At 31.4% G+C, this 24,310-nt stretch overlaps 2 protein-coding genes across 4 annotated transcripts; one reads left to right on the top strand and one right to left on the bottom strand.

Moving 5' to 3' along the window:
• The first annotated feature begins 2,019 nt into the window (after positions 1-2,019).
• On the top strand, positions 2,020-2,991 carry LOC111029981. Its single transcript, XM_022309257.1, has one exon. It carries the CDS (start codon positions 2,020-2,022, stop codon positions 2,989-2,991), a length of 972 nt encoding a protein of 323 aa, XP_022164949.1.
• An 8,878-nt stretch (positions 2,992-11,869) lies between these two features.
• Positions 11,870-20,879, bottom strand: LOC111029993 (serine/Arginine-related protein 53-like). Of its 3 annotated transcripts, none has more exons than XM_022309273.1 (7): positions 20,769-20,879; positions 20,400-20,632; positions 18,645-18,741; positions 16,111-16,182; positions 13,797-14,128; positions 12,411-12,625; positions 11,870-12,334 (listed from the first exon to the last, which is right to left on the bottom strand). In XM_022309273.1, the coding sequence occupies exons 3-7, from the start codon at positions 18,719-18,721 to the stop codon at positions 12,233-12,235; spliced, it is 798 nt and encodes a 265-aa protein (XP_022164965.1). In that variant the 5' UTR covers positions 18,722-18,741; positions 20,400-20,632; positions 20,769-20,879; the 3' UTR covers positions 11,870-12,232. The 3 variants fall into 3 exon arrangements, 2 of the variants coding, with proteins under 2 accessions (XP_022164965.1, XP_022164966.1); XR_002604054.1 differs by having other exon boundaries at positions 12,197-12,334; positions 18,718-18,741; XM_022309274.1 differs by lacking the exon at positions 20,769-20,879 and having other exon boundaries at positions 20,400-20,641.
• Between the last annotated feature and the right edge of the window lie 3,431 nt (positions 20,880-24,310).

Genomic DNA, 24,310 nt, shown 5'->3' with positions numbered 1-24,310 from the left:
GTTATAACTTAACTTCAGCGGTGGCTGTCTTAGCGGTAGCATGCGTATTAGCACTGTCTTGATATTATTGCGCCTCCAGCCGACAATTATTAACAGTTTTTTGTGATTTTTGTACCTTGAGGTGCCTGAAAAGTGCGCGCAAGGATCGGTGTCGGTTTTGAGTCGGTCCCATAAGAACCTTCCCCATAAGGGCAGTTTTAAGTTACGTTTGTACCGGTGATACACGACTGCGGACGGTTCTTATCGGGGCGACCTTTTTATTGACACGATTGCGAACGATTATAGTTTNGAGGTGCCTGAAAAGTGCGCGCAAGGATCGGTGTCGGTTTTGAGTCGGTCCCATAAGAACCTTCCCCATAAGGGCAGTTTTAAGTTACGTTTGTACGACTACGGATTAAGGTAGGAGTAACGTTTATTACTTTTCTTATCGGCTTGAGGTTGGCCAAAGTTCAGCCGGCGAACGGTCGTCGCCGCTATCGCCGAGCTCGTTCTCGCGATTTCGGGCGGCTCTCAGCCGGAATAGATATACTAAGCAAATAGCACACGGAACTGCTCGGACTACCTGCACACTGTATATTATACAGGGTGGCGCGTAGTTAGTTAGCTCTGAGCCGCAGAAGCATGAATCACGGCAACCCCGATGTCAATGATGACGTCATGGAAATCGAATGTCTCGGGTGTCGGGGTGGTTGGGTCTCCAAATCCTGGACTGGGGGGGGGGGGCGCTAGACCGTGTACCGACGGGGAAAATACACCAGTGATAAGGAGTAAAAGAAAGGGCACCATCTCTACACTCACCTCCACTGTGGAGGGCAGTGAGAACCAGATTGAGGCAGGACTGGCGTACATAAAATCCTCGCTGAAATCAGCAATGAACGAAGTGAGATCTCCACTTCTTCCCCCAACTAAGAAACTGAGAGACGAACTAGTGACTGGCCCAAGGGACAGGAGCTTTATCAGGCCTGAGATGGTGGACGTCGGAACTGACACCGTTCTGACTCCTAATTGGTGGGAGAGCGAGCAGGAGCGCCGGAAGAAGGGGTCGTCAAGACGTCGCGCAGCCAAGGCAGGTGCACTGGGGCCATCAGCGGTGGAAAATCACGCCGATACTGGAGCTGAATCGGCGATGGAGATGGATGACGAAGGGTGGAGGGAAGTTGTTGGCAGAAAAAAAACCACAGCTCCTCCCAGTGGAAGAGCAATGGGCCTCCCTATACCTCTGAGGACTGGGGCGAAGCTCAGGGCTAAGCCCCCGGCGGTTTTAGTCAAGGTGGCTGCCGGCTCGTCATACGCGGACACCGTTCGTAGAGTAAGACAAAATAGCGAACTCAATCTGGCGGAAATTGGCGCGCAGGTAACCGGGATGCGCAGGACTAGGGACGGGCATCTGTTGGTCGAGCTAGCCAAAGGTGTTGGTTCGGTCGAAGCAGCTCAGAAGCTGTCTTCCGCCATTGCTACCAGGTTGGAAGAAGCGGTCGGTGCGGTGTCGAACCTTGGTCAGTACGCCGTAGTTGATATTGTCGACCTCGATGCGGTGGCGACTGAAGGCGAGGTCCTCGCTGCATTTCGGGCGGCAATACCTGGAGCCGAGGACGATCAAGCCGCCATTTACGACCAACATGCTGTGTAAATCACAGGTCTCTGTTCCACTAGGTCTGGCCAGCAAATTGCGACGGCCAGAATGACCAGAGCTTCTGCTTCTGCCGTAACCCGGATCCCAGTTGGATGGACTATGTGCCGTGTACGTCCTAGACGGCCGGAACCAGAGAAGTGTTTCCGCTGTCATGGCTTCGGGCACAGGAGTAGTAATTGCTCTGGGCCGGATCTGTCCCTGAATTGCAGACGGAGTGGTGAACCGGGCCACGAGCAGAAGCAGTGCACGGCGGATAAAGATCGGTGTATTGCTTGTGAGAGGGCTGGCTTCGTGCGCTTCACACACGAACCAGGTTCGGGTGCATGCAAAGCCAGGAAGGAAGCTCTCAAACCCTCGAATAGTGGTGCTATATCAGGCCACTTACCATGATCCGGTGCATGCAAATCAATTTGAACCATTGTTGGGTGACCCAGCAACTCCTTAAGCAGACGGTGTTGGATCAATCACTCAATGTTGTACTTGTATCGGAGCAGCTGCGCAAACCATCGGATGATGCGAACTGGGTCTCTAGCAATGATAATAAGTGTGCTGCGGTCGCTGTTGGCCACTCAGCGCCTCCCATCGAGAACAAGGGTAGTGGAACGGGCTTTGCTTGGATCAAGCTGGGGAGCCTGGTGATTTACAGCTGCTACTATACTCCTAATTGTAGTGCGGCTGAGTTTGAGGAATATCTCTGCTGCTTGGATGAATCGATCCGTGTTCACCAGAATTGTCAAGTCGTGGTGGGGGGGGGGGGAGACTTGAATGCTCACTCAGCGATTTGGGGATGCCCGAGGGACGGCGCAAGGGGTGATCTCCTGGTGGACTTTGTCGTCTCACTCGACTTAATGTCTTACAATATCGGTTCTTCCCCCACCTACGTTAGGTACAATGCTCAGTCGATTGTTGATGTTACCTTCGCTCGCCTGGAGCCATGCGCGGAAATCAGGAATTGGCGAGTTCGATCGGACCTGAATTCAGAGAGCGACCACCGTTATATTACCTATGAGTTGGCTAAAAGGCCCCAATTCGAGTTAAATATACCCCACGTCTCTCGTAGGTGGGCGGTCAGGAAGCTCGATTGGACGGAGTTACGAACACGGCTCACCAATGCTCCTCAAGAGCTTACTCTCTCAGATGGGGTGGACCCGGATGCGATGGCTGGTGCTCTCAACGATATTTTAGTAGATCTGTGCGACCACTCCATGCCTCGTCGCGCCGTGCTACGAGACCGTAAAACGGTGCACTGGTGGACGGACGAGATAGCAGCACTACGCCGGGCTAGCTTCAGGGCGCGCAGAAGGTACAAGCGCGCAGGTCGGAGAGACGACGCTGAGGAGAGGGCCAGAGAGCGGTAAGCCTACTCCTCTGCCAGGAAGGAGTTGAGAAGGGCTATTCATCTGGCCCAGGTTGAATCTTGGAAGAAACTCTGCCTTCTGGTGGACGAGGATCCCTGGGGACTTCCCTATAGGGTAGTTATGAAGAAACTAGGTGCCAGGACTCGCTTTACTGAGGGCCGAGAGCTAGTAATCGCCACTGCGTTATTTCCTTCTCGACCAGTGGTGACATGGCCGGTTGGAGTTGCTCCGACGCATCCTGCTCTCCAAGCTGAGCTCTTTAGCATGGACAAGTTGGCCTTGGTTGTTTCCAGGTTGCCAAGGGGGAAGGCTCCAGGTCCCGATTGCGTCCCTAACGAGATGGTCGTAGAACTGGCGAGGGCGATACCAGCTATGCTACTGGATTTGTTCAATAAGTGCCTTGTGATGGGCGTTTTCCCGGCCAGGTGGAAGGTTGCGAGGCTGGTTCTATTATACAAGGGAAATGCCAAACCACAGGCTGAGCCTTCAAGCTATAGGTCTCTCTCGCTGCTAGATGGCGTTGGAAAGCTTTTTGAAAGACTCATATTATGCAGGCTAAATGCTCATCTGGAAGCTGGTGATAGCCTCAGCAATCTCCAGTTTGGTTTTCGCCGGGGGAGGTCGACCTGTGACGCGCTGAAGTGTGTCATCGAACAGGCGGAGATAGCAGCCAGGGGTCCAGCACGCAGTAGACATTTGTGTGCTGTGGTTGCCATAGACATGAGGAATGCCTTCAACTCGGCGCCATGGCTACTCATCGATGCGGCACTTCAAAAACGGGTCTGTCTATACGCAGTCGATTAGACCACCACCGTCGTTATCATTTTGTTATTATCAAAAACAAAGTTGTTATCAATATATATATCGTATCATCCATTATAATAAACACATACATTACATTATTTCATATAATATAATATAATAACATATTATTATATAAATTGTATAATAAATCTTTTATTTTATAGTATAGGCACCTCCTATACTTGACTGCTAGTAGAATTTGATGCATATTTTGCATATACAGCAATTGCAATTTTCTTAACACATGCAATCTGTGTACAAGTTCTTTCAACAAAGTCCTCCAGCATAGATGATACAATCTTAATATTAGAAAAGTTATCTTCAATAATATATATATTTTTTTTTTTTGGTACACAGATGACGCAATGATTATTAAATAATCTCAGTTAATCAAAAATAGTTTTAATAGTGTTAGAAGTTTTTAGAAAGTGCTTAAACTAAAGAGTTAACTAGTAAATAATAACTTTACTTTGATCATGATATATAAAAAATTATATTACGCCTTCTCTATCGAGCCACTACCTAATTCCCCATTATAGAGAAAAATTGAGATAATTATTTGACTATTGAGGTAAGATAAACATTTAATTTCCAAATAGTAGTATAATTATTAATTAATAATTTTTACTACCATAATAGTAGGACTTTACACTCTGATTACTGTATTGTTTAGGCACCTTTATTAAATTTTTAAATTTTTAAGATACTATATTTATATTAATGTTCCATTTCAGTTTATTAATAACATATTAAATAGTTAATACTAAATATTAACTATTTTAAATAGTTCCATTTCTATGGCCAGAAGTCCCGTCTTATAGGTACTTTAAGGTTTCGTATTTTAAAATATATTGTAATATAGATTACATGTGTTAAGAAAATTGCAATTGCTTTATATGCAAAATATGCATCAAATTCTACTAGCAGTCAAGTATAGGTGCCTATATTATAAAATAAAAGATTTATTATACAATTTATATAATAATATGTTATTATATTATATTATATGAAAAATGTAATGTATGTATTTATTATAATGCATGATACGATATGATAACAACTTTGTTTTTGATAATAACAAAATGATAACGACGGTGGTGGTCTAATCGACTGCGTATAGACAGACCCTTCAAAAACGTGGGTTTCCAGGGGCGATTGTAAACTCCCCCGATGGTAAACTCTCCCGGGTCTACTCCAGTACTACCTGACGAAAACGTGTAAACTCTCCCGGGTCTAGTTTAGTACTACCTTAAGAGAACATGTAAACTTTCCCGGGTCTAGTAAAAATCATAAAATAAATTTAATATACATTTAAGTTGCGTTTAAAAATAGTCAATCATATATAATAATAATAATAATAATAACAATATAAATTAATGACTTTAGCTGCTATGAACTTGATACTATAGTCAAAATACAATAAAAAATAAAATTTCAAAAAATCCAATATACATTTAAGTTTTTATTAAAAATAGTCAATAATAATAATAATAATAACATAAGTTACAAATACAAAATATACGTAAAAATGTTAAAATTATTGTTTTTGATAATGAGAACATACAGATTTTAAAAAAGTTAGGGAATCTATTTTTTTTTCTTTATAATCTAATATTTTTAAATTTTTAAATATTTTTAAATAAATTACAAATATAGGTTAACGGTAATATGATTTACACATTTATGGTAATACGATACGATAAGCATCGTACACAATCTCTGCAGTGTAGTCAACTCGTAGTGTAGTAATAACATTTAAAACAACTCGGGAGCTTACATACTTCCTACAGGTAACTATAAAGTTGACCCGGGAGAGTTAACACATTTACTTCAGGTAAACATAATTTTGACCCGGGAGAGTTTACACATTTGCTTCAGGTAAACATAATATTAACCCGGGAGAGTTTACCATCGGGAGAATTTACTATTTTGAAAAATCGGGAGAGTTTACCACCGCCCGTTTCCAGGGTACCTGGTACACCTTTTGAGGTCCTACATGAGTGGCCGAACCTTATGGATGACGGCGGTAATGGTGATCTAACCAGGATGGACGTTTCGTGTGGAGTTCCACAGGATTCAGTTATTGGGCCTTGCTTATGGAATATTTTCTATGATGACCTCCTGCAGCTGGAGCTTCACGAAGCAGTGAAATTGGTGGGTTTCGCTGACGACATTGCGCTGCTCATCACGACACCTAATGCGGACCTCCTGGAGGACATTGGTAATGCAGCGCTGCAGTTGATAGATAGATGGATGCAGGAGAACGGTTTGCAGGTAGCACCACAGAAGTCGGAAGCGGTTGTCCTAACCAACAAATGGGCCTATCGGGATCCTTCGTTCACATTAGCTGGGCAGCAGATCCCAGTGAAGTCCTCAATGAGGTACCTCGGTGTTCAGTTAGACACGAGGCTTAACTTTGGTGCCCATATCAGTCTAGTGACAGCTGCGGCCCGGCGAACGGTGTCCGCTCTTGGAAGGTTGATGCCGAACATCCAAGGGCCTTCGGCATGTAAGGGGCGGCTGCTTATGTCGGTGGCGCTCAGCAAGCTGTTGTTCGCTTCACCGGTCTGGGCTCTGGTGGCGGCGAAGACGGCTCGGAATAGGATATCCCTCAGCCAGGCACAGAGAGGTGCCGCTATTCGGGTTGCGAGGTACTACAGGACCGTGTCTGACATGGCAGCTCTGGCCTTGGCTAGAATGCCTCCAGCCCACCTGCTGGCCGATGAGCGGCGCAGAATCGAAGAGCGCAAGCGAGAGCCCACGACGGTGGCGGTCATAAGGAGGCAGGAGCGTGAGGCAACACTGCGCGAATGGCAGGTGATCTAGGACCACACGACGATGATTCCAGATATTAGAAGGTGGGTGTATCAGTCAAGCCTTGTAGCCATGACATTTCACATGGCTCAGGCATTGACGAGTCACGGATGCTACCAGCGCTACCTGTGGAAGTGGAGGAGGGCAGATAACCCCCACTGTATGCACTGTGATGAGCCGTAAGACACTGTGGAGCATACCCTATTCAACTATCCGTTCTGGGCAGAAGACAGACGGGAGATGGAACAATGCGTCGGCCGGCCACTACATCCCAACGATGTGTCGGATATCATCCTGGGGCCGCAGCAAAAGCTCCTCCCAGATGATGCATTCAGGAGGCGACGTATCGAGGCGATGGCGGAGGGACAGAGGTTGGCGTTTGGCAAAATGGTGGAGCAGATCCTTGGGCGGAAGGAGGATGCAGAGCGGGCCAGGCAGGCGCGATTATTATAGTATGGTGACCGAACTTGTGGGCCGAAGGCCAAATATCTAGGGTGGTTAGAGGCCCCCGCGTATGTACTCGTATAGCTATTATGTATGTTGCTATTTGTCATGGTGAATAAACGATACGGGTTCGGGTGGCAGTATTGTGCTAAACAGTTCCCACCCGTTCCCGGTTTCAAAAGGAAAAAAAAAAAAAAGGTAGTTATAACTTATAATAACGCTACTATCGGAAGGCTGAGGAAGTTTAGCCCAATAGCTCCCTGAATAGTTTTGATTGGAGGGCTGTAGTCCTGTAGGCCGTCCAAAATGTTTACCCTCATTGAGCTTACGTATTTAACCAAAAAATAAATAATTAGTGATTCCAACTTCTCGTATATAAATAGTAAAATAATGAGCAAAAATAGAATAAATCGGAGATTAGTCAATAGTTAATAATTAAAAGAGACATCTAAATAAGTTGATATTATGTACAATGCACATTGTGCATTCATTATTATAAAACACCCACATTAATGTGAATCAATTAATGTACCTATATACTAGTCCAGTAGTCTACAGCTAGTATGTTTGAACGTTTTAAAAATAATTCAATAATACAACCTGTTAATGAAAAATTTAAGACGAATATTGAACATATAGTAATTGGATTAGGAATCTAGCTAGTTATGTATTTGTTGAATGAACAAATAAATAGTTAATAAAATTAGTCTCATATAAACTCCCCCTCAAATTTGACTCTAACTCAGGAGTTAGGGGCGTCATTTACGGGATGCAAGTAATTATAAGTAATAAAACAAAACAAAAAAGACTCTGATCTTGAAATATAAACACCTAGAACTCTTTATTATATTAAACGATTCTAATTAAGACACTTGATCACTATTAATAATTTACTTAACATATTGATGGTCTTTCTTTTAGACCCCAGTGACTACTGCTGTATTAATACTAGTCGTGCCATGGTCTGGAAACAAAGGTCTGGGTTGACTAGTGTTACTAACAATACATTCTAGTATGAAATTAATAGGATAACACTAGTGTTTTTAAATGCATCCCATGTTTCTTTTTTTGACATGCTTTCAATGTGTAGATGGAGATTTTATGGTAGATGGGTATAAAACAAATACCAATATAATTTTGTAGTATAAAAAAAGTGTTTTTACTTTTTTGTGATCTTATTACAATGTTTTATGTATTATCACAAATAATATTTATTGAATTTTTTTATAGATTAAATTTCAGGGCATAATTAAATTATCTATGTTTATTTTAAACACCTAAATATTGCTAATTATAACTACCTATATGAATTTATTGTTGGTTGTATATTATGTTAATTATAATAAAATGTATAGTAAATTGTTTATTTTTTATTATTACTTATTGAGTAATCCTTCTGTATTTTAACTTTAAATAAAGTTTTATATGGAAATGTATTACATTTATTGTTAATTTTTATTTATTTGTTTGTTTTTATTTGATGAATTAAATATTGTTTGAAGGAATTGATTTTGGTATTAGGTACTTTAGATTTTCAATATTGGTTTTGCCTCCGATGAAAAAAACATGAAATGATACCCCTGTTATAACTTGTCGAGTTCAATATTTTTTTTTTATGTTCGTGAGTAAGCTATGTGTATGATTAAAAGTCCGTTGATTATCTATTACTTCATTGTATTAGTTTTTACTTATTACTACATTATCTTGATAGGATGAGAATGTCATAGATATATTGAATTTTTTACTTTGTTAAATTTGTTGTATTTGATTTACAATTATTTTGGATTTTCTAAATTAAATCATTTGGTTGTTGGATATTTTTATACTAGATATAATAGTAATTGATTAAGTAGCTAAGTATAATTACTTAAATATGTTATATTGCCTCATGGATTTTGAGAGTGGAACAAAAACAAACCTTCAGTTTGTAACTAAATATTCATAAATTGTCAAATAAAAATTTAATACATCATTTTGTTGTAACAAACTTAGAATTTGAGGTAGTTATTGGTTTTTTAAACTATTTTTTAACGATTCAGCTCCAATTAGAATTAACACAAAGGTGCATTTTTGCATTCAAATCAAAATAATAGTCAACATTTAAGACCACTGATAAAACATGAATACTATACCACCTAACAACAGTACTATTTCTTTGTTCATTCAATTTAACTTTAATACCAACTACATTGATTTATTGTTGCCCTAATAATAATATTATTTAATGTCATTCATATTACTATATATTATATTTTCATTTTTATTTTTAGTTCTATATTAATGTATTTTATGTTGCTATATCATCGTTAGTCTATTGTAATTGATTATAAATATATTATTTATCTGGTACCTATTAATAATAATTATTATTAAAAAATACATGTTATCATAGTTATTAACTTAATGAAGTATCAGCAAAAAATATTGTTATAATTTATTACGTTCAATGGTTTCTAATATTTTATTATGTAAAATATTGGGTCTGACCTATATTCTATAATATTAAATATTAAAAATAAGTGTAAAAAAATGTAGGTTAAATAAAAATGAAAATGGTATACAATTGTGTATTTGCAATAACAATTATTACATTTTTACAACTTTAGATTGGATGATTGAAATTAGTTGAATATTTAACATAAATCTAATAATATATCTGTACATAAAGCCCTTAAAATGTATGTAATTCAGAGAAAAAAAATCCTACCCAAGAGTCAAGCTAGTTACATTTTAAATAGAGCAATTCTACATTAGTAAATTTGGTAAATATATTACAATTATTAGATGGGATTCATTTTATTAAACTTTGTGAATATTTATAGGGCATCAATATTACAACTTATTAATAATATTCAATATTAGTCTTTGGAAATTATCCTTATACCATACTATTATATTTTATAAAATAAATGCAATTATGGATTGATAATATGAAATATAAAAAATACAAAAAATGAGTTTTTTCATTTGAACTTACAATGCCACAATTTCAAAAATTGTTTGGACTAAGTTTTAAATAATTTTTTTTCAATGGTAATAATTATTTTTTTCAATCTATTATGGTGGTGCTTTATTTTCTTAATATTTAGATGGTCAAATCATATACTTTATTAACTAAAATGAAGTTAGTTTATTTATAAAGTTTCAATTGAAATATCTTATTCAACTACAGCTAAATAATTTTATTTAACTTCTATTAATTTAGGCCAGTGTTTCCCAACCGGTGGTCAGCGGACCACCGGTGGTCCGTGGGCCAGTCATAGGTGGTCCGCGGTACCTTTCTTAGTTTTCTATTAAAACTGCAAAATGACTCTGACTGCAAAAATATGTTTGATTCTGGTATGAACCTTGAGGAATTTTGGTGCAGAAGGGCAACATTACATATTCAACTACGGGAAATTGCCTTACGTTATTTAGTAGTATTTTCAACTACGTATTTGTGTGAACAAGGATTTTCCAGTCTACTTGTGATCAAAAATAAACAGAGAAATCGCTTGGACGTAAGTGACGACATGCGTTTAGCCATTAGCAACATTCATCCGAGAATTGAAAAACTGGTCAAAGAAATGCAGCCACAAAAATCACACTAAGTAAATTATTAGTAAAGTTTAATAATTAAATAATTATATATAATAGTACAGTAAAATCATAAACATTTTTCAATAAATTTTGTGTATTCTTGTTAATGAGCAAAAAAAAAAAAAAAAGGTCTTCCTAGTTTGTGTAAAATTGAGGTGGTCCGCGACCTATAAAATATTGTGGAAGTGGTCCGTGGTGGTAAAAAGGTTGGGAAACACTGATTTAGGCACTGTATTTAATAAAATGTACAATAAAACATATTATACCAAAAAACATACTGTTCATTTTTAGGATAGATTTCTACAAAATAGTTAACAAACATAAAGTGTAAAAAATTGAATGATATTACAAAAAAAGGTATTTTAAAAAAAAAATAGCTACAAATAAAAAATGTTGGTCCCGAACCTCAGTACATCACTAATATCAGGGATATAATGGCTAATTAAGTATTCACATTTAAGATCATTTAAATAATCAAAGTTAAAAATCAATTTATTGTGAATTGATAATGGTTAATAAATACTAATGTTGTTATTGTATATTAAATTCATAAACAAAAAAACTTTGTTTTTCAATCATTTTGTAGGCGTCTATCACAAAAATGAACGAAAAGATTTTGTGTTATTATATTTCCTATTTGAGATTATAAAAACCAATAAATTAATTTTAATAAATGAAGGTAAAAAAATTTAGCTCTAGTAAACTAAATGTACTACTATAATTTAAATTTAAATTATTAATGAATTTATTTATCTTAAGAGACTGTAACTGAGACCAAATAATGAACAAAAATTAGTAATTTTACAATGTTTTTCAGAAAAAAAAGCACTACTAGAATCCATTATAAAATATGATTGATAAAAATAAAATTGCTTATGCTGTTGGTACAAATAAGTGCTTAAAAATATCAAAAAGAAAATAAAGTAACACTTTTTTGTTTTATTGAAATTTTATATTATTGATTTAAAATTATTAAAAACCACATGTACAACTACATAAGATACACCCTGTATATTATGCAAATATACTACTGACATGAAACTATAAGCTAACAGAAAGTTGCTAATATAACAAAAATGTCACATTGAAACAATGTTTTATGTAAAAAAAATATTGACAGTTCAGTTAAACATATGAAATAATATAAGCCATACCTAACAGCTTAAATTATTTTATATTAAAACAAATTTTAATTACAGTAAAATTATCACTTAATCCATTTCATTTTTTTATAAAATCTGATCTTTCCCTCAAAAGAAGTTGATTTTTAATTCCCTGTTTATAGTTGATTACATTTATTCATAAATTCATACATTTATATTCACGCTCACTGCCACTGGTGGAACAATGTTATTATGAGTTTATAAAGTGTGAACAGTGTAAAATTGAATATTGATTTAATTTTTCTTAAACATATTTAAATCCTTGCAAAAATATAATTTCTCAATACAATGTCTTTGGATCTTTTAAGTAAAAAAAATTAACATTAATAAAATAGTTTAATAGAAATAATTGCAAATCAAATTCTTGAGATAATTGATTTGAAATGATAAAATGTGCGTGTAAAAGTTTAAAATTGAACAAATTACTTCCAGTTGCATTAGTCTGCAAATTGTCCACCGTTACGCTCAGACTGATTATAAGATTCAAATAATTGTTTTGCCCAGTTTATGCATCGCTCTTGCTTAGTAAGTAATTTGTACTAAATGAAAAAATCCATATAAATATCGTTATTAACACACAATTAAATAATAATTAAATAACTTATAAATTAATACCCTAGCATTCAATAATCTCTCTGGATTGCATATAAAAAATGTTGATTCTTCTGTAGGCAAATTATCATTGTCTTCTTCGTTTATTTTTGGAACATCAGATTTGGTTTTGTCTGTAGTTTCTTCATATTTTTGTTCAGATGATGGATTGAAGACTTTAAACACAAATCCTTCTTGATTTATCTGTTCAATTGAATTTTCTCTTTTCACAATATCCACTAAAATACATAATTAACATGAATAACATATAAACCACAATATAAAACAATGTTTGGTTGTATTTATGTAATGTTTATACTAGAGATTTTGAGAAAAACAAGACATTTACAGATAGTGATATATAGAAGGAGTTTAGTAAGGAACAATTTCCTGTAACATCATAAATAATGTAATGGAATTTTCAGAAAACGTAGTGTCAAGTTCTAACAGAAATCTGCTAAAGGTAATTTTTAAATGTGAATATGCTTTTAAATCTGCAAAATACAAGCTAAGGTATAAACGAGTTAAAAAGTTACAGTTAAGTTCATTTTAAATTGTTTTGATTAAAGTTTCACTAACTTATTTTTAACTTACCAATTTTTATTAATATACACTTAATAAATAACAAGTTACTTTTAGAGAGAGCGAAAAGCACATATTTTTCATATGTCTTAAGCCATTAAGAGGTGGTAAATTACATATACTACGGAATGTACGATTTTAATTTTTAATATATACATGAATTCCTTTAGCAAAATATCTAGGCTTTTTAGGGTGTGTGAATGAGAGTTGTATCCGTCAGCAGTTGTTCGTGGCAGTGTGACAGCAATGCTCACAAACACACGCTAATTTTCATTTACTACTCACACATAGACATAGCCTAAATGTACACATCATATGAATCGCATAAATATTACTTCTTAAAACCCAATGCAGTCTAGCCCCTTAATTAAATCCAAGTTACATATATTTATAAATAGTTAAATAATAAATATAATACAATTATTATTGATAATGCATATTTCATAAATATTTTATAAAATATGAGAAGTTAAAAATTTAATTATATTTATGAATTTAATTATTTTAAACCATATATTACTGTCTACTTATATATAATATATAGTTTTCTTAAGAGAAGCAAACTTAAATTAATTAGTCAATAGTAAGTTTCCATAAAATTTTTAACTTGACTGAGTTAAAAAAATTAAGATAACTAGTAACTTTAAACTTTGTAAAACGTTTTCAATCAACTTAACTTAACTCAATTAAAAATTATCACTAACTTGCTCAGACTAGGCAAGATGTGTACATCACAATCATAGAATTTAAGAATAGTTTTGTACCAAAATATTAATCATGAGTAATAATCATTCAATATTACTAATTAACAATTAAAAATAAACTTACAAACATTGTTTTGAAGCCAGTTTGCATCATGATCTTTTTTGTTAACAGTTTCAGATTTTACAACCAACGAATCATCTTGGAAGGTTGAATTAGGTTGTATCCTTTTATTTTTTTCGTTATCATTGGAAGGTTTGGAGCTTTTAGATTGGTGATTTTTAGTTGAAGAATTGGAGTTATTTGAATCATAACTAGTAGATGAACTTTTTCTATGATGTTTTCTTTTCAAACGACTTTCATCTTTATGGTAAGAACGGCTAGAATGTTTGTGTCTTGACGATGAATATTCTGATGAACTGTTGGATCTGTGTCTACGCGTTGATTTCTTATGGTGCCTGATTTTGGATTAAGAAAAAATTAGACTTTATTTTAATTTCATAAATGTGATGTACATTCAATAAATTCAATGACTAGATTAATTAGATTTAGAACAATTATATATATAAACCTTCCATCCTATATTGTTCATTGTTATTCAAAAATATTGACATAGTAAAATATCTTATTAAGTTCATTAAAATTATTAAAATTATAAACTATACTATCTATACCCCGTTCACGTTTAGAATGCAACTCGTTAGAGCATCTCCCAAAATTTGGCTAGAACTTTTAGCCCTAGGATAGTGGTGGGAATGCGCAAGAATTGTTCTCTAGTTTTAGTCACCGCCCAGTTGCATTCCAATTAAAACAGAGTATAAACTATAAATGTTAGAATGAACGATACTTTTATAGGAAAGGCCAAAAGGGTAATTTTCATTGGATAATATCTATGTCTGTGTAAATACAGAGTGCTGACATTTAAGTCCTTTAATCTAAGCAACTACATATTGAATTCAATATTTTAATAATATTCTACTAACATCTTGTAATAGAAGACTTTAATCTCAAATGTTCAGGATTCCTAACTAATACTGAATCAGAGACAATGAAAATGTGATGACACAATTATTAAAAATCATGGCTCAATCAAAATTCCTAAAACGGTGAATTTAAAGGTCAAGTCTTACACAAGATTCCAAATCAGAGACTCGACAATATTTATCAGTGCCATGTTTGGAGCAGCTCTTTCAAACAAATAAAATAACATAATAATAAAAAAGTTCTTACAAATTTATATTAGATTCTCAGTAGAACGAAGAATGTGTTTATTTTACAGTGATGTGTTTTTTCTGCATCATCACCTTTTAGAGCAGAAAAAATGATTGGATTTTCAAATATTAATAATAAAATAAATACAATGTTTTTGACCAAATTAAAATCAAAATGCTAAATCTTATATTTTCTAATAAAAGAAAATACTAATAGCAATATCCGAAAACATTTCATGACATTTACTCAGTAATATACAAGGTGTACCAGAGAGAACTGACATATTAAATAACTTTTGTTTTCATCGATATTTAAACATTAGACACTTACGCTAAAAGTACAGTTTAACATTTTTTATTTTTATTTCTTAATCTAAAAATTAAAAATTGTAATTTTACTAAATTTTTTGGAAAAATTTACTATGGCCAATTTGTAACTCAATTTTTAGACAATTGTTTGTGGTAAACATGTTTATTTAATTAGAGAATTTGATTTTTTACAATTTTTCAAAATTTCATTATTTTTTTGGAATAATTAATTTGAAAAGTAACAACTTTTTTCAAAATAATTTTTGTGAGAATTTCCAGACAAATTCATTTCTAAAAAGTTAAATTTTTTATTAGCTATATAATTTTTATAATTTATGTCATACGTTTAACTAGTTTCAATTTTTATTTTTATTTGTTAGATCTTTTTGTCATACTCTGTAAAGGCTGATAAAGGCCTGTGTATAGTTTATTACACTGATTAATTGTTATTATGATTTAATCAATAAATATTGATCAATCAATAGATAAAAATAATCATCAATCGATTAATCAATTATTATGGATTTCATAAGTTATCACAAGTTAATCAGGTAGTTAAAACTTAAATACCCAATGCATCATGCAATTAGTGGATTATTTAGAAATTGATTATTGAATTAATCATATATCTGATAAATAAATTAGAACTTATAATTGATAATCGGTTGTTAATTAATAATCTCTAACCTTGACGTATTATCATTGAATCATTTAACATATCCATACTGGCCTACTCGATTATGCAGTACACTAGCCACCTACTTAAAAGCAGGGGAGTAACCTACTTGACAACTTTTATATTTATATTAATTAAAATAATAAGAACATCTAAACTAAAACTATTCGTGAGTACAATTTTTTAGCTTTTTGTATTATTAGGTATATTTTTAATTAAGTATACATTTTTAACATATAAGTACCTTGATCCAGATCTGCTTGAATGTTTTTTTCTAGAATATCTTGAACTATCTGTTGACGAAGAACTTGAAGACCTATAAATTAAATGTTGGTTAGTTATAAAATTTAAAAAATAATTCTTAAAACTATTTATGTAATACAGAATAAATTGCATAAAATTTAATAAATTTTGTTTCAATACATTTTAACTTCTATGGTTTCTTTTTTCTGTATTCTATACATACTGCCAAGTTCACAGTGCTAATCAGTAAGAATTTGAATGTTGTTTAATATCAAATAATTATACTAACATACTAAATTACAAAATATTATGCTTAAATTATCTTGTTATTGCAAGGTGAAAGTATATCCAGAATCTATTTTGGTTGCTTATATTAACTTCCATCAATACAAGAAGAAGTGAACATCCCTCTTAAATGTACAAATACGATAATGTCCTAGCAAAAGATAGGTATTCCAATGAATCTGTCTATAACAGACACTTTGAACGGTCCCGTGACTGTCCATTATACACAAGTTACCAATACACTATTAGGTAATTTGCATTTTTAACACAGTATCTGCTATTATGTTAATACTATTCATGATAAGTTTTCATATATAATATCGAGGGCCCCCTACTACTTAAAACTGACAAGACCACAATACATGCACCGTTTGCACAGATGGTTTATCTGGCACTGACAGTGCAAGAATAATCCAATACAGATGGTTATTAAGGATATTGTCATTGGTAATATAATTATGAGTTCAAAGCGAAAAACTGATGGATATAATGCGTTTAAAGTTTAAATTAATGTATGGATAAATACAACAATAACAGAAAAATGTGTTCATTAAAAACAATTATATTATTAATAAATTAAGACAAAAAGGATGTATGGTTAATATTGGTTATTATACTCAAAGTTCAAAAGTGTATTTTTGCATTAAGTTTGACCAAAAGAATTTTAAGTTCAAAAATAAAACAAAATTGAGTTAGAATTTATAATGGTCAATAATCCTAAACTATAATTTTATTGAATCTTATTTACAATAAAAAATACATAAATCTATTTTAATTCTAGGTACTAGTGTAATATACGACCTACCATTATACTTCATTAGTGAAGTATGTTACCTACCAGTTAATTGTTACTTACCAGTTACCAGAAAATATGATAAACCTGTCATATTCTTACAAGTATTTTGTTTTTATTTTAGTACAGGAAAGTACCTGTGACTTGAGTCATTATGATAAACAAAATTAACGGTAATTCAATACTATAATATCTATAATGATAACTGTAAATATTCACCAAACTAATGATCACTTATTTTTTCTGGGATGACGTATAAACATCATGAAGTATAACAATATATAACATTTTAAAATACTTGACAACGATGATCATCAGCAATTCATTAAGTTATAGTTTACTAAATTGTAATTAATTAGTAGGTAACATACTACACTAGTACCAAATTATCAAACAAATTTTATTGTGAAAAAATATAATGTTGTAAATTACACAAATGTTCTATTGTTTTCCACTTATCAGAACATATTGAGTCTGACACTGGTGAGCATATTGATAAATATTAAAACATACATTTATACATCAATATGTATAATATATAATAACTATATTTACCTATTTATTTTATTTTAAGTATAAAATACGTGCCCAGTTTAATTAATATTTAGTACAATTAAAATTACAAAAGTGGGATATGTATTTAAAGAAATTTATAAATAATAAATATACAATAATTGTAACATAAAATATTTTCATCGGCCCTCAAGTCAACAATTTTTTGCATACAACACATCTAAATTTTATTTTTTGAACACTTCTTTCATTATAACATTATAAATAACGTTTTGAAACCCTTCCATATATTATACATACACAATATTAAACTACAGAGTGCACATAGTGAATTATTCAATTTTTTAAAAAAAAAATCACAGGGCATGCCTGGACCCCCCCCCCCTGTATGAATATTAATTAATAATAAAAACAACATTTTAAATTAAGATATTGTTTAAAATAGTTCTCAATGAAAAAAATGAATGTAAAAAATCTAATTTTTTCTTTAAAATTCTCAACATTTAGTAATCCTCATAGTAATATTGAACATTTTGATCTATAAATGTAATTTTTTTAAATGATCAAACCTTACATTAAAGCATTCAAAGAATTATTGTGTATTATAATGCTATGAACATGCTTATAAATATTATAATAGTAGGTACGCAATAAGCGGTCTAAAATATGAATCTATAAAAAATGTTTTTATTTCAATTTTAGGTTTTTTATTTTATGATATCTAAAACACTTTTTATATTAATCAATATTATAAGTAGATGATTAAAACCCATAAGATACCTATTTTAAATTTTTTAAATATTATTGTACAGATTAAAGAAAAATGTATAATTACCATTAATGAAGAAATATAATAAATACATTTAAATAGAAATTATTAATCAGTCAATACTACAAGAAAAATTAAGTTGTGAACATTTAAATTAAAAAGTAGTGACGCTCACCTGTGCCTTTGGTTATAATAACGACTATAACTTCTAGTTCTGTCACGCGAGTTTGAATCACTCGAATACTTACTCATAATTATTCCAGCTCTTATTCCTGAAAATTGAAATAGAAACTTAATTATTTTAATTTTAATTTCAATTATAAATATACACCAATAAATAATTGACAGCAACAACTAATTTATTATTATATTTATTTAAGTAACTTTCGAATAATTACATTTTGAAAATGCTTATAAGTTACATAAAAATTAAAAAAACCAACAAAGAAACACAAGTAATGTTCTTAACAAAGAGAATGGGTGAACTCAATCTAATATTAATATTAATAATACAGGGTTTGTTCTGCTAGTTGTAAATTTGCTATGTATTGCACTTAAGTTAAAGAGGAAAATATGGTGCTCTGATATCTTCGTAGTATAATTAAAATAAAGTACAATTTACCTTATCAAAAGACAAAAGTTCAAAAAAAAAAGTGTAAAAAACATGGGAGCTAATGCAAAAGCTTCTAAAATGATTTTTTGAAAAACTCATTGATTTGTTTTGTAACTTCTATTTTAGAAAATAAAACCATGCAGGTCAACTCTAACTGATGGTAAGGCAACATAGTAAAGAGTAATCTTTTTTGATACGATTGATTCAAACATTTTTGATATTATAGAAAGTACACAATTAGGAAAATAATTTGTTGTACTAATTACATCACCATTCTTTGAAATAAACAAACATTGACTTCCTACAAGTTTGAAAGAAACAAGATAGAATAAATACATATAGCAAGGAAACAGCTCATACAAATTTACAATTTATAAAGAAAATACAAAGAACCATCTGGGTCTGGGCTCGTTTTATAAGTTATATCATGGTAATACTACCTAATTAATTTAAAAAATCAGTAAAATAGAACAATAGAAAATAAGTTTAAATCTGGTGAAACCATTGTAAGTGGATTATGTGAAAATGAGGCTGTAACCGATTTCATATAAACACTTTGACTAACAAAAGTTATCAAAAATATCAAGCATGATGTTTTGAGTAAGTTTCATATCATTAATCAATTGTATTATTAATCCAAGTTCATCAGTAGTAGTAATATAATCCTTTTCAACTGATACTAGCAACATACTTAAAATACTTAGTAACATTATCATAGAAATCATCCATGAAAACAAAAAAATATAATGGATTATTATTTTATTAACAACAAAAAAACAAATGTACATATAATACACATGATACAAACACAACAGAGGCTATTGCCACAACTGATTCCTCGTTGGTTGTTTTCATATATATATTTAAGGCAAGTTATGATTATTTTTAAATTTTAATATTTTACATACCCATAACTTGCTTATAAATTAAAATAAAAACCTATTGGAACACACTTTTATCTTTAAATTTGAAAATAGGTAAATTTACAATAATATTTTATCTAACACAAAATGGATTTTGCATAAAGCATTTTTCCATGATGTACGTTTGTACGATTTGAGAATATGAAGAAAACATGTCCACTAACCTACCACTAAGAATTAAAATGCTATAAATTCAAGGTCAGGAAAATTTAACTGAGCAACGCATATTTATGATAATACAATTGAATCATTTAACTACATTTATACTACTTATGCAAATAAATTTGCTACTCTAACAGACATTTGGTTTTCAATTTATGAATACATTACTTATGTTTAAAATACTTGAAAATTGAAAAGTAGCAATATGTAATATAATATTTTAGGGTCTTACCCACATCCAAGTTCAAGTAATTGATACGTTTTTGATTTGAGTAGTGCAGTCAAGTATAACACGTACGAAATTTGAACTTACAAATCCCAATGATCATGATGTACCCAGGTACAAATCAATGTACAATACTACAATTCAAAATTTCAAAACATTGTGAAGTATGTACCGTGTAATCTTTATTCATTATAACCAAAATATTAATATTGATAACAGCATTAACAGCTCTGTGGAGGCTAAACAAAAATAATACAATACAAATATTATAATATTGTAATATAACTACGGTGGAGGTAGGAGAGTTTAACACATTATGTAATAGGTATAATAAATTGAGTATTGTTGTAAAGAGCTTAGATATATTTTAATTACCAAATGCTTGGTGTACACGACGACGACGCGTAGTACTTTTACTTTAGTAGTTCTTATCATTAGAACTTGGTTTCTCGCACTAGTTCTTTAGTACCTCACGTGTAATTATATAAACAAGTAAAAACTCTAAAAACAGTGCTAAGCATTAAAAGATTTGGTAAAAGTAGAAAAATTCTATCGATACTCGACAAGTGTCAAGTAGGTACTAATGATAAGTATAGGTATTAGGTGCACAATACGCATCATGTAAACTTATCACAGGTCATAACACAGACTTAATTTTTTTTAATTAATTTTTTCATGTGAATTTATCTTTTGGTCCGAATCACTAGAATGATTTGTACGAAACCAACAAATTAATGAAAATAACAACATTAATAAGATATAAGCTATTCAATAAGAATAATTAATATATTAATATGTGTGACACATATTGCATGTTCATGTAAATATTTCTTTATATGTGTTTGGTGTATTAGTATGACATCATTAAAACTTCTAACTAGTTCTAACTTCTAAGACCGACAATTACCGTGTATAATTTATTTTATCAAATCAAAAATATATCGGTTAGTTATAAATATTAGTAATAAGTACATAATATCTTATAACATAATACAGGTATACTAGTAGGCATACTATCTAATTTAGAATAGGTATTTACTATTTATTTTTTTTAGTAAAGAGTTAATATTTTTATCGATAGACTAGCCTCTTCAATTTGATCCAACAGTCACTGCTAGTCATTTATGTCTATTTTTTTTTTGACATACAGAGTACCTATACAAAAAGTTTGGAAACGGTCATTAGACTTATTAGGACTAGGTAGCTGAAAACCAGAACTATAATAATAATATGAAATATCTAATTAATTGGTGATTTTATTTAATAAATGTGCAGTAGTATAATCTATTATTGCCTTATATGGGTAAAAGTTTATAACAATATGTTAACAGTAATTAAAGCATTTTCTAATGTTTTGAATAGGTACTTTAAGTATACTTTAACCTGTAGCCTGTAGGTATATATTATATAGATCTACGTTCTAAGAATCTAAAAAGTTGGGTGTATATTATTCAACTATCAATAACCATTATTAATTTTGTATACATTTATTTTATTTTAAAATAAAGACATTACACTTATAAATATTCAGAAAATTAACTTAAAATGATTGTTTTGAGATGGCTATATGGCTTTCAAAACCAAGCCTCCGAAGCCCTCTTCTAAGCAGAAATATATGATAATATTTAAATATTTAGCAATATAGCTTATATATTATGTATATTATTAATATCTAACAAAAATGTAAAATCTTATATAGATATGTAATAAAACTGTGAAACATTAGAACATTATAAATTTGAACTAATAGTCATGGAATTTTAGTTTTTACATATTTTGCTTGCCTATTAATTTCTGTATATTGTTGACAAAACCTAGTTATAACTTATAACTTATAACTTATAACTATCATATTAATAATAAAAACTTATGCTTGAATAAAAATAAAAATAAAAATTTCTTTCCATGTATTCTTTCTTCCGTTTATCATAAACTGAATTTTTCATTAATGATGATAAAATAATAGATATCCATGTGGCTATGTCAATATATTCAAATCATCATCAGTAACTCATCTATTCACATGATTTTGCCGTCAGATATCACATGCGGTAAATACTAAATTTGTATTTTATTTTCAAGGTATGCTAATAAATAGGACTCGGAAGTTAATGCACTTATAAATTACTAAATATGCATGCTCCTATGCGCTTAAAAAAGAATAAATATGCTTTAAAAATATGCACTTATATTTTATTTTTTGACATAAAATTTTCATTTGCAGAAATATTTTATAAAATTATAAATATGGAAAAAGCAAAGTAATAAAAATAATTTTGATTTTTTATTTTTAATCATAATTTAAACAACAAAAAAATTATATAAAAATACCTCCAAAATGTTCCTTGAATAAAATAAATACGTATAAGTCGGAACCGACAATAATAATATCTCGACAGTAGGTCTATCTTTTTATTTTATTTTATTTTTAAGTCTAATAATGCCATCAGCTCAATAATCATTGAATTATTTCCCTAGAAAAATATTCATAGAAAATCATCGTATTTCTATTGCAGCTGTTTCTGCTTTATATTTATTTAATTTTTATATAATATTCTATTTTAGATAAAGCAAGCTGTAGTCATAATTTATAAATATTTATACAATCTATTAATCAACAGAAGAAAAACATTGTTTTTGATGCCAAATGGAAATTTAAAAAATACGATACACGATTATCTAATAAATTCTTTCAATATGAATTTATTTATTTTTTTATTTACGAATCTTCATATATTATAATTTATAAAATATACTCTAAAAAAATGTAAATTAAGAACTATGCTCTAAACTCTAAAAAATCATTAAATATGCAAAAATATGCACCATAAACTTTTGATATGTTTTTCGTAGTGTCTTAGAATGAATTTCTAGCTCACTTAGCAATAAATTTAAAGGTCCAAAAATAACATGCAAATGCAACAACTTCCGAGCCCTACAGTAATAAATAACAATAATTTCAAATTTGTATGTGTTCTATGTAGAAGTGTAGGACTTACGAAATTTTTGTTTTTTATTTCGTTTTTCGATTGAAATATGTGTTTCCGAGATTCTACTTTCAAATGTACATACACTAGCTGGACACTTCTAATGATCGATTTCAATTTTTAATAAGTTGGTAAATTATTCTGGTCTGAAAATATCTAAACTTAGCACACATACATATGTAAATTATGTCACATTTATTTTATTCGCCTAGGTTAATTTTAACCGGGTTTAATTAATAATACCATTAAAATAATACATGACCTATTTGTTCTGAATGTTGTCCTTATTAGAAAATATATAAATTCACCATCAACTTCATCAGAATAAATATATATTATATAATATATCTCTTCATAATAAGGTATCGTCTATCTAAATAGCATATCCAGCATCTATATTCCCTACACGGAAACACATATGGATACGGGCGATACGGCATTTCTATCTACACTAAACACACGCCTTTTATCCGACATAAACGGAGAGAGAAACGACGATTGTCAGTCACACAGTAGCCTCCGATAGATAAAGAAACTAACATTAAACAATTTATAGTGAATAGAGATGCAATGATGTTGCGGTTAACAATGTTATCAGTAACTGTTGTTTTTTTCTAAACAGATTTGTATATAATGCCGAATGCCCGCATCCATAGACCATAAGTTTAGTAGTAATCACTAATCAGTAATCAATGACGAACACCTATATACATTTATATTTATTATTTTCATGTTATATACCTAAAATACTAATATTTATAATTAGGGCCCGAAATTATATGTTCTAAAAGAGTACGAAATTTGTATGCATTTATGCACTGATTTTCATTAAAATATGCACTTAATATATGCAAAAATAGGTTAACCAAAATGCATGTTAATTAAATTTATTTAGTTTATAAATTTAGTATATTTTTATAACATTTCTCT

This window comes from Myzus persicae, unplaced genomic scaffold, assembly GCF_001856785.1.
Source record: "Myzus persicae strain clone G006 unplaced genomic scaffold, MPER_G0061.0, whole genome shotgun sequence".
Classification (NCBI taxonomy): domain Eukaryota; kingdom Metazoa; phylum Arthropoda; class Insecta; order Hemiptera; family Aphididae; genus Myzus; species Myzus persicae.
This window is presented reverse-complemented; position numbering and strand designations above follow the sequence as displayed.

Coding starts and splice junctions, on each gene's coding strand:
- LOC111029981 (XM_022309257.1), top strand. CDS start 2,020: ATGATCCGGTGCATGCAAATCAATTTGAACCATTGTTGGGTGACCCAG.
- LOC111029993 (XM_022309273.1), bottom strand. CDS start 18,721: ATGAGTAAGTATTCGAGTGATTCAAACTCGCGTGACAGAACTAGAAGT. Junction 14,129..16,110: donor TCAAGCAGATCTGGATCAAG/GTACTTATATGT, acceptor ATCCAAAATCAG/GCACCATAAGAAATCAACGC. Junction 12,335..12,410: donor AGAGATTATTGAATGCTAGG/GTATTAATTTAT, acceptor TTTTTCATTTAG/TACAAATTACTTACTAAGCA.